This window comes from Pteropus medius, unplaced genomic scaffold (genome assembly GCF_902729225.1).
Source record: "Pteropus medius unplaced genomic scaffold, Ma_sr-lr_union100, whole genome shotgun sequence".
Classification (NCBI taxonomy): Eukaryota; Metazoa; Chordata; class Mammalia; order Chiroptera; family Pteropodidae; genus Pteropus; species Pteropus medius.
Genome location: NW_024349796.1, coordinates 6,475,921 through 6,487,931, shown reverse-complemented (window position 1 = coordinate 6,487,931; position 12,011 = coordinate 6,475,921). Strand labels below are relative to the sequence as shown.

At 39.0% G+C, this 12,011-nt stretch overlaps 1 protein-coding gene across 1 annotated transcript in view; it reads right to left on the bottom strand.

Annotated features, from left to right (window-relative positions):
- The window catches only part of ENAH (ENAH actin regulator), a 108,577-nt gene that overhangs the window by 53,822 nt on the left and 42,744 nt on the right, over positions 1-12,011 (bottom strand). Inside the window, 1 exon segment of the mRNA XM_039883302.1 lies at positions 2,100-2,265. Coding sequence (XP_039739236.1) covers positions 2,100-2,265 — 166 coding nt within the window.

Sequence of the window (12,011 nt, the reverse complement as noted above, 5' to 3'; positions counted from 1 at the left end):
AACGGGAAATGGGTTTATTGGAGTGTTCACTTACATTTAATGTAAATTATATATAAATGCGGATCTAAATCTACCATACCTTCTTTTAGAGTTTACTATAATTATCCCTTCTATTAGCTTGCTAGTTAAATATTTTTACTATTGTTTTAGCGGTTGCCATGAGATTATGACAGGCATCTTAAACAGATCCAAGACAAAAACTGATATTTCTACCTTTCCCTCAACAATACAAGGATTTTACAAATACTTATCTCCAATAGCAGTTCCTGTCATGTCCTTGTGTGCCCGGGTACTTCGATTGAGTGCCAGGCACTGTGTATGAACAACTGTATAAAAACTTTGAGGCCTACAGTGATGCTGTATTTTTCCAGGAAAAATTTACATTTGCTTCTGGCAAACAGCTAGGGAAACTAAGAATCTCAAATAACCTGAATCCAAAAGTGATTGAAAAGGCTAGGTTTCAGTTCCTACAAAGGCCAGTCTAATTCTGAGTCGAACCTCTTCCTGGGACGTCTGGGTCCCAAGTCATGGCCTGGGGGATATACAAAACTGCTATTAACTTTTCTATACTGATCCAGCAACCTTGCTGAACAATCTTGTTAGTTCTAATATTTCATTTGCAGATACTCTAGGGATTTTTATGCAGACAATTACATCACTGGTGTATAAAATCTGCTGTTTCTTCTTTTTTGATCCTGAAAGCTCCTATTTTCTTCATCTTCACATCACCCGGTTACCTCCTTCGCAATGCTAAATTGTGATGCTAAAAGTGATGAAAGCTGAAATCTCAACTTACTTATTCCCGAGTTGAATGGAAACTCACCATTGCCCTGTCCTGTAAGATGTTTACTGTATTGTTTATATTACTAATCTTTATCAGCTTAAGATGATTTATTTTGATGCCAAACGTGATGAAAATTATTACGTGCGGATTTTAATTTTATTAAATGCTTTTCCCGAATCTCGTTTCGTGTAGGTTTTCTTCTGGTAAGTTACATTACCAGGTTATCTAATGTTAAACTATCTTTAGTGACTGAGATAGAGGGAGATAAACCGAATTTGGTCAAGAGGTGGTCGTTTTCTTTTTCGTATACGTCCCTGCAGCGGTCACTAATCTCTTACTGAGGACTTCTGGATGTGTCCATGTTCATAACTGAGACTGGTTATAATTTTCCTCTCTCAAACTGTTCTATGTTTTAGATATCAAAATTAGACCAGTCTCATAAAATATTATTCTTTACAACGGTTTGCATAAAACAGGTAGTATCTTGAAGATTTTTAGATTTCGTTTGTAAATGCTCTGGATTCTCTCCATTTTTAAAAATTTGGGGGTAGATTATTAACTATTGATATATTTTATGATTGCAGGTCTGCGTTTTTCTATTCTACCAGTTTTGGTAAGTTATATTTTTCTACAAAATGGTCCATTTATTGGCATAAAGCTATTCATATTATCTTACAAAATTTATTTCCTTATAACACAGTGATATCTCTTTTCCAATGCTAGTAGTGTTTATTTGTAATTTTTTTTGCTTGATTCTGCCAATTTTTATATTCAGTAGGGCAAACACGTGTTAAAAACTTCTATTTATTTTTATTTAATTATTTTCTTCTTTTATTTTTTATTTCCTTCTGCTTTCTTTGGGTTAAGCTCATTATATGCCATTAAGATTTGTCCACAGCTTAGATGTCCGACAGTTTCTATATGTAGTACCTTGTCATTCAGATCTAAGTACTTTTTTTCTAAATCTTCATAATTTCATCTTAGTGTCATGATTTATTTAGAAACGTTTTCAAATTTCCAAACATTTTAAGACTGCTCCATTTGTCAAAAACTAGAAATCATAGGATAGTTTACTCATGAATAAAAATTTCAGTGTTTCATAAGGAAACTTCCTGACTTGTACAGTTTTCTAATTATTTTTAAATATTTGTCTTCTTTTTTGCCAATATTTAGATACTTTTAGGACTATGCATCAGTACTGTTTTCCCCCATGGATACTATTTTGGCTATAGTTTTAAAGCACTACTGTATTTTACTGCATATGCCAAGCCTTTCTGTAATACAAGATGACTTTAAGAACTGAGCAGACCCTTACCTGATGGTCCTGAATCTTCCTGCCCACCACTCTGAAGGTGTTGTTGCCTGTGTGGTGATATATGTGAACTCGGCTGAACCCAGTTGAGCCACCAGCTGGCACCCACTTCTTATTGGCATCATCATAAACCATCACAGCAGCTCTTGCCTGACAGATACTCTGTTCGCTGTTTAAAGAAATAAATAAATAAATAAATAAATAAATAACAAATAAGCAAGCAAGCAAGCAAGCAAGCTTAAGATATTTAAAACATGCTGTTTCCCACAGAGCCACATAACTCAGTTAGCCAACCCAGCAGTCAACAATTAATGCTTTCCTGGAAACAACAGTGAACCAGACATAAGCTTCCTGCCCTTATGGGTACAGCTGCATGGGAAAGATGGATAAAAAAATGAAGTGTGACAAGGGGCCCGAAAGAGCTCAGGACGCATGAAGAACACTGACATGAGCAACACGAAAAATGTATTCTTTTAAATTTGAGTATCTAATACATTCATTAAACTGAATAAAACTACAAGTATAAATTAATCACTACTTGGTTAATGATAAATGTGTTTATAATACTGGTGACCCGTTTGTGATTCCCTTCTCTACCGATAAAATTATTTTTATCATCAGGCTTACTTCAAGGTCTATATGCTAAACTCTGCTAACTCTATCTGCCCCTGAGACAGGGAGTGGTCACTAACCATCGATGGATAGCAATATGACTCAGCTTCAGATTCCACTGGGGCAAGGTCCCACCCTATATTTCAGATTTCTTCATTTAAAAATGGAAAAGTAAAATGAGATGCTTCCTAGGGATTCTTCTAGATTTTAACGCTAATCTGCACAGACAAATATTAAAGAAAAGAGCAACTCCAGGATATCTTTAAATTTCAGCTTCATCTCAAATTATTTATTACCAAGACTGAGATACGCAAATACATAAAATGAGGAAAGATGATATTAATTTCATATTAAGTACTAGTTTCATCTTTCAAAAATTCTATAATACTACTGGGGGGAAAAAAAGACTGATTTGAATTTTACTTTATTTCATACCATATTTTATTTCTAAAAAATCAAGTACCAAAAGTGGACAGAAGAAAACAGGTACATCAACTCGATGCTGACCATTAACCCAACTGAAAGAACCCAATCCCCACAGAAAAGACCCATCTGACGTGGGAGCCGCAGTTAATGGAGATGCTGCCCAGTAGCCAGTACCCAGCCTCATCGTTACCGAAAGCCCTGCTCTCCCCCACCAACTTTAGCCTCGAAGATTTTAAACAGTAAATTATGCAGGTTCTTTTCCAATAGCCTCAGAAACAAAAAGTCACTTTCATGCTTCCCATTTAAAATGCTTCTGCCCCATCTCTCAACAGTGTACGTATGTGTTTTACTTGACCCGTCATGCGACTTGATGACAGAAGATCCATGGGAGACCTAAGAGGTGACAGTGCTGAGGAGCAGTAACATGGCTTCAGAACACTGAGGCTACAAAGATTTATAATTCTCCATGAGAGAAAGTGTACAAACCCTAACTTGTAACATATTTGAGCAGCATAAACAGTAAAATAAACCCAGCGATAGCCTAAATTTTGATGCTGCACAGAAATTTTTTAGTAGCATAGTTCGGGGCGGGGGGGGGGGCGCCGCGGGAAACAAGCCAATGATTAAAGCTTGAATTATTTTTAAAAGCTTGATTACAGAACATTTGTCAGCATAGCAGTTGAAATCTCTTCATCACTCACAACAGAAATACTTGAGTGACAACATTTACATAACCCTATAGGCAGATTACATGAAACGAGCTAAAGCAAAGTGCCTCTTACAGCCCACAATCCAAGAAACAAATTTACCACTAATTGTAAGTAATTCAATAAACAAATTTATAAATCACTACGGAACAGTATTTTCCATTTTCAAAAATTAATATTTTTGAACATACAATATGATTCTCGTGGTTCAGGAAATAATGTCTCTTCAAGAAAGCCCCAGTGAGATCATACAAGCTAAAGCGATAGTTGAACTCCTATTTTGTACATCAGGCCATTCCACGCTTAAAAAAAAAGTTAAAAAAAATATACAGAAAATCTAAAACCAGGAGTTAGAATGTCCCACCTTCTTCTCCCGCCTTTTTTCTCCCTGTTGCTATACAGTGGGTTCCTAGAAGCGTTCTGAATAAGGAAGCACAGTTAACCAAACAGCTTTGACTAGTTAGTGATTAATATACAAATCACTTAGTAAACAATCAAATGCCTGGTCACTTCACTTTCCCTGGGAAAGCTATAACCACAGAAACAGACATCGCCAAATGAACAAATCAAAGTAGCCAAGAAAGATCAAAAATGCGAAAAAAAAAAAAATTAAGTTAATTAGTTTTCTAACGAAGATGAAAAGAAATCCTCAAAATGAGATCTTAAGGATACAAATCCAACTCTAAACAAAGCAAAGAAGCATCTGGAAAAGCCAAGGTTGAAGAAAACTAAGATGTGGGAAGAGCTGAGCTGCTGCTGGAGAAGCAGCAACAGCCATGCGGGTTATGTGGGAAGCTGTGAAGGGGCAGACAGGTTAAGCCTGAATGACCTCGCAGTCCTAGATGACATCAGGCACTCAGAGAAGCCACATCAAGGCCATGCCAGGAAGAGATGGCACTGCCTGCTGGGGTTCTGAGTGACAAATTCAAGTCAAGTCCTTCCATTCCTTCCCACATCTGAGGACCCTTCCTTATCAGAAACAGACATTCTGTGGTAATGACGCCAGGCTTCAGGATGGGGGCTGGTTGCTGGAAATACCAAGCCAGGATCAGAAGGCTGAAATGTTCTGTCCCACCCCATCCCCCAGCTCTGGGGAGGGAAGAAGGGCCAGAAATTGATTCACTCACCAATGGCCAATGATTTCATCAATCACGTCTGCGTAATGTGAAACCTCCATAAGAACACTCAAACAAGCTCACATGGGGGTGCTGGTGGGGTGGCATACCCGAAGAGGGCACGGAAGCTCTGCGCCTGTCCCAGACCTTGCCCTACGCACCTCTTCATCTGGCTGTTCCCTTTATAATAAACCAGTAATGGTAAATAAAGTACTTTCCGAAGTTCTAGGAGTCGTTCCAGTAAATTATCAAACCTGAAGGGGTGTCGTGGGAACCCCTGAATCTATAGCCAGCCAGGCATCAGTGTAGGTGAGGTACCCCACCGGCAGCTGGCATCTAAAGTGGGGGCAGTCTGGTGGGACTGAGTCCTTAACCTGTGGGGTCTGTGCTAACTCCAGACAGTGTCACAACCGAATTGAACTGTTGGACACCCAGTTGGTGTGGAAAAATAGAACTGGATGTTGATGTGAGGAGAAAACTATTCAAGACACCAACTCCAATCACGAGCGTGCACAAAAGCAGCCGGTGGTACCCGGTTTTGGATTTCACAGACCCATGAACTTCAAACACAGATTGCATGAATCAATATAGAATTGGTTGACAATATTTTGGCCTACTTGTTAGGTAGGCTATTGGGGCTGGAGGAGGGATCGCCATAACTTATTAAAATAAGGATATTTTGGAACTTCAAAATCTCAAAGTAAGGACAACATAATAGACTGTAAATGTAATAACTAGCTTTCTATACAGTTCTCTACACTGGCTTTTTCCCCCCCATTTCTCCCTGGTCCAGTGAAACACAAAGGTCTGCTTTAACGCACGACCGGCCTGAGTCACAACACGACTGCCTATACACCTGAGTACAGACGAGCAATAGAGAGCATTGGCAGGTTCGGCTCGGAGGTTCTTCTGAGAGGAATCTCCAGCTTTCTCTAAGAGGATTTTTAGCTGAGAAAAATCGACGAGTAAATTTCTGAAATGCTATTTATTATGTGAAATTGTACACATATGCACAGTTTTTCAGAGAAAAGAACGTGGAAGGAAGGCAAGACTTAAGAACCACAGTTACGGAGTCAAAAAACAAAGGGATCTAAAGAAGCACGGCAAAAAAAGACAAAAATGTTATAATCTTTACACTATCATTCTACCTGCATTACAAAAAGACTCAAAATGAAAACCTGGTCAAAGCCTTCAACATTCTGAAGAACTACACAAAAGATGAAATTAGTAAATCGCTAAATTATAGTTTTGTGAAGATCAGGCACTAAATTAGTTACAAACAAAAATTTCACTTTATCAACTGCAGTTGGTATACACAGACAACACAGTTAATCTTCCTGATGTTCACTTTGGTATTTTAAAATAAAAGATGTCATTGGATGGCTAGAGACAGGTGGGATTTTTTTAAGTATAGAAACCATGACACCACTTCATAACTTTGTGACTTTGTCAAGGAATTCATTTCTGAATATAGCAACTTCCTTTCAAAGATAACCACTCACAGTCATCATTACTTGCCAAAGAAAGCACAAATATGACTACCTAGCACGTAGTAGGCACTCTTTAAACGCTTGTTCAGTCCATAATTTTGTCTAACAAAACCCTACTTACAAAGAACCAGATCTCTGTTAAATTTCTCTTTCCCCAAGGCCAGAACCGATTGCTCCCCCGAGTCCCCACAGCATTCATGACCCTTTAGGCCGGGATGGCTGTCTGAGGAGCTAACATCTGAGCCACAGGTAGGAGCTGGGATTGAACTCCGAGTGCACTGGGACGCCACTCGAGGGCTCTAAGGGAACATGACTCCAGGTACCACGTGGAGAAGGGACTCGGGAAAGAGGCGTGGGAATCGAGGATGGAAGCATGACGTGTGAGATGTGCATATGGTGAGACTTGAATCTGACTAGAAACAGGAGAGGGGCGCATACGGGGTGCACGCGGGAAGCACAGCAGACGGGACTGCCAGTACCCAGGTGGAAGGGGAGCGGAATGGGGGGACAGCAAAGGCAGGAGAAAATTTACAGATGTCACCTCACATTTTCTGGATACTCCTAAAGCAGTCTGTGACGTGCTGTAAAGTATATAGCGCTGCCGAAAGTCATGGTCTCAAGTCACTTATTTTTATATACATATAAACGTATTTTTATATACATATAAAGAGAAAGGTGTCGTTTCATCTTCGAGTCCTCAACATGCAACATGGAGCCTAGTCTGTGGTTAGTTATCAGGGTCCATACAATCACCTCCACTCTACGACCAACCCCTCAGAGTTTACCCAAAGCAGAGAATTAGTACCTTGTCTGTTATGACACTGAGTCATTCCGCAAACTAACATGTCAGTTATTCAGAGGATAAAATATTAAGAAATTACACAAAAAAGTTGAGAACTTTAAAGAGAGGATTTCCATCTTATTCTGATGTCAATTTTTTTGCTTAAGCCTACAATTTTATCACATTTGAATCATTAAAGAGGCTGCAAGTAAACACAATGTTCAATTTCAACTCAATTCCACAAGTATTGCTCGTACCTATACTCCACAGCTTCTAGAAAAACTGAACTAGGCCATTTCAGTTATGAAAGATTGTGCATTTGATCAGGAATAATCAACATGTATTTTCCTCAAATAGGAAAGCAAACAATAAATATCATATCCTGCATTGTGTTAAATACTAGAAAAGTCACAGTCTTTTTCAGAGGGTGACTCTCAGAGGGTGAGAGAGTCACTCTCAGAGTCCACCCAGCCTTGAAGCGGCCATGACTCGGCCACCAGGCCTGCCAACTCTACTTCCTAAAGCTTTCTAACTCATGAGCACTCTCTGCTCACAGCGTTCAAAAGCTTCACGTGGACCCTCCCCAGTTCCTCAACCGGATTGTGTCAACAGTCTTCCAGCTGGAAATTCTGACGTTGCTTCCTCCTCCCCATGCTTCTAGAGAGCAAACTCTGGCTTCGAAGCTTGGCATCCAAGGTCACCATGATCTGGCCTCTGTCTCTGACATTCATTCTGTCTTCCTTTCACATATGTGCAGCATGTAATGTGTGCCAGACGCCATTCCACCATCCTATTGCTGGGGGCACATCAATGTTCCAAATGGTTTAGAACTCCAACACGACAGCAGTCACGGTGATGCCATACCTGCCCAGGTATCCATCCACCCACACCTTTGCACGTGCCTCTCCGCTACCTGACCCAACCGCACATCTCCGTCCCAAATACCTTCTGCCTAACATTGACTGTCCTTCAAAATACAGACACAAGTGTCACATCCTCTTGAAAGCTTTTCCCCTCCCCGCCCCAAACTGGGACTCATTCTGTGTTCTCACAATACACTATGCATATCATCTCTCCACCAACATCAGAAGTTAAGCCCCTGAAGGGTTAGCATTGTATCTTTTCGTTTCTCCTAATTAAGATTTGTTAGTGACTTGAAAGGTAGTGAGAGATTAACTGTAAAAGGTAAAAATCTGTAAACTGTAAGAGCCCCAACACATGCCAGTGAAAGCTCCCTTTTCTGACTTCTAATGCCCAAATGGACTATCCATCAAATCCTCTCCTCTGTCTATAAAACGTACCATGAGCACACAGATGCCCAGAGCTAGTAACCTAGTCCAATCGCCCTCCGCTCCTCTGCACCCAGCACTGACCCAGAGTCAGCTGTGTCTGTGACCGCAAATATTCATTCAATTGTACTTGCACTGGATTTTTAAAATATTATATAAACTGATACAATGTGACTATATAGCAATTCTATGATACTAAGTTGAACGTTCTGGGAAGTTTTATCAAGGTGAGTCACTAAAAAACTGAGACGTATACAAAAAATGGGGTGGGGGGCACAAACGAGTCAAGCAGAATGCTATACTACACTCAGAATGCTTTGCCTGTGTCTAAGTTCTCTCTTCACTTTAAAGAAATGAAAACTGAAACTCTGAAGATAAAAGATAGGCATTCTTTAAGAAAGAAAAATAATGCAGAATCCTCATCACCAGACTAACACTAAAAACTTTACAGAAAAAGGCTACAGAATGAACACATATGTTATAGAGTAAACTAAAATATTTAAAGGTATACGTCATGGACACCAAACTTTAACTAGTTCAATTAACCAACCATTAGCATCGGTACAGATCACATTAGATCCCAGGGCTTCTCCTATAGGGCACATTTATGAACTATGACATAGCTTTTCTCCTTTTATATTCTACCGAAACAAAAAACAAAAAAACTTGCTAAGAATCGGGGTGGGGGGAAGCTGTTTGCTAATAACAATCAGGCGCTGACATGGCTTGCTGATTGAGGGATACAAAAAAAAACTCTGTGAATGCCACTGACGAACAGCAGACACAAATAACGGCAGCGAACAAACTTATTTTCAGCACGGCAAGAAGACCATCTGGGAGGCAGCAGCTCCAAATATGTAAAAAGGCAAAATTTCCTGTAAAGACCACACAGTTACGTATCATTCATCTCTCTAAGAAATACTTAAAGGTATTTTAAAAAAAAAAAAAAGGTAAAAATAGTAGAAGTATTGATGTCACTACTAAACTCTTTATCCCACAGCGTCTGTATTCATGTGCAAAGTACAAATGCAATCTAGTATAGCAACTGATGCACAGTCACCAAAGAAAATCATCAGTGTATCTAAAGAAGATAATACGTTTCAGAAAACATTTCAGCAAATCTGTTGGGTTATCCTGTAAATTGAAAAAAGTCTCTTAAATCATTAGGTTAAATAATAAGTAGAAAAAGTACCTTAAAGGAGGTACTTACTACATACAGTCATGTGTGTATATGAAAAATGAGAGAAATCTTTTTTAAAAAAATCTTTATGGTACTATTTGACTTCAATTATGAATACCTCTTACTTGAATAAGAATAGAATGTGCACATTCTATAAACGTGACTTGGCCAACGAAAAGAACCTGCCTCTGCCAACGATATACCCGGAGAGAAATAATAAAGAAAATGAAAACGTACCACTTCAGTGTTCTTAGAGCCACAAAAGAGGGGGGAAAAAAAAAAAAAGAACGGGTGGAATTTACAAGAGTTTGTAGAGAGAAAAGAAAGTCAAATATTGGGCAGAAAGTAAAAAGAGATATTAAGAAACTAGTGAGACTGAAAACACCGAGGATGGGCACTGGCCTCGCCGGTGCAGCTCGGGCTGGGCACCCTCGGAAGGAGGCCGGGCTTGCTGCTAAGGAGCACAGATGAACTCAGGCTCTCCTGCCCTGCCCATGATACAGACTAGTTAACAAAAATAAAGCCGACGTTATTTTTTTGAAAATTAAAATCAACGGTTTCAGAAGACTCCACTCTAGAACTATCCATAAATATCTCTGGAGCCTATCTTTTCCAAGTATTGCTTAACAAAAGTCATAACAAAATCAATGAGGGAAAATGTATTAATGGAGTACGATCTAGAGTAACTAGTACAGACAGATATATACCCAGTTAGTCATAGCCATAAAGAATCCAAATCTCTTTATATTATGAAAGACCTAAAACCCAGAGACAATTAAGTGGCATAGGTAATTACCGAGCTAGTGCTGTGATGGCAATAATGACGTTAATAATAAAAATAAGTACTAATACAAATATAATACACTGTTCCATATGCTTTGCCTTTATTAACTCATTTATTCAACAATCTTATTTGGTAGATACTTGTTAATATTCCCATTTTATAGACAGGAAATTGAGACACAGTGAATTAATCTGACCAAGAACATCCTATGGAAAGTGGCAGAAATGGGATCCCAAGCAGCCAATCTGCTTCAGAGCCTGGACTCGTGACCACCGTTTGAAAAAGAGAGTCAGAATCTGCCGAACAATTCTATTAATTCCACAAAACTACCTCCTCCTAAGTTGTCTATTATTCCCACATTATACTTTGTTATATTTAATTTGAAGCTAAGAGAAGGGAAGTTGTGTATTTGCTGAAATTGATGTTCTTATAGAAATAAGCAAGGGTTCTTCTGAAGCTTTCACTAGAGAAAATATCATACACTATTAACAAAACCCTGTCTAGACTATCACACCTTTTTCTGAAGGTGGCAGTACAAAATACATGGATAAAATTAGTATTTCAGAGAAAAGTTTCCTTCAAATAGAATCTCAACTTTCTTCAAAGAATTACATGAAAGCAAAATATGTGGGAAGCATTTTAGGGATAGAGGTTAAATTCTCTGTATAAACTGCCTAAATCTCTTGATGACCCCTGAACTCTGCATGTGTAGGGTACTTTCTAAGCAACCTAACTAAAAGGCTAAAAGAACTGAACTAAAATTTGACCTGTGCCCAAGAGACAGATTTTGCAGTGTAAGTACACCCGAGTTATTTGCCTGCTATAACGAAAGCATCGACACTCTTCAGAGCACCATAACAGAATTCAAAGGCTCCACCACCATATTTACAATGTCCAGAATACAACTGAAAATTACTCAGCATTCTCAAGAGAAAAGAAAGTTAATGGAGCCCGACCACAACATAAAGATGATGCAATGTTGGACTTGAAAGCAGCTACTGTAACTGTGATCAATCATATAAAAAAAATATGCTCGTAATGGAAATAGCAGAGAAAAATTTTAAATGCCTTTTGTGAAGTCTACTATTGAAAAACATATTTTTCTTTATTATTAAGATGAAAAATCCTTTGGATGAGCTTAACAGAAGAATGGAGGTAGCAGAGGAATGAATTTATAAACTTGACGACATTATCAATAGAAATGATCCAATCTGAAGATGAGAAAGAAAAAGACACTCTGGTGGGGGGACCTGAACACTGGCTCAGGGACCTGTGCAAAAACTCTATTCTGTGAGGGAGGCACACCTGAGAGTAGGTACTTTAGGATTCCTATCTGATAAAGTTCTGAAACAGGAAATACTAACTGATGGAGGATATAAATCGGAACAGTGGTTGTCCATGGGGAAGTGAGGATGCCATGGGAAGGGGCTTCTGAAAACTTTACCGTTGCCCTGGACTGTTCCGTCTTGAAAGATGTTTGGCTTACATGGGTGTGTGCGTCTTCCGAAGCTCACCCAAAGATCTGTGTCTT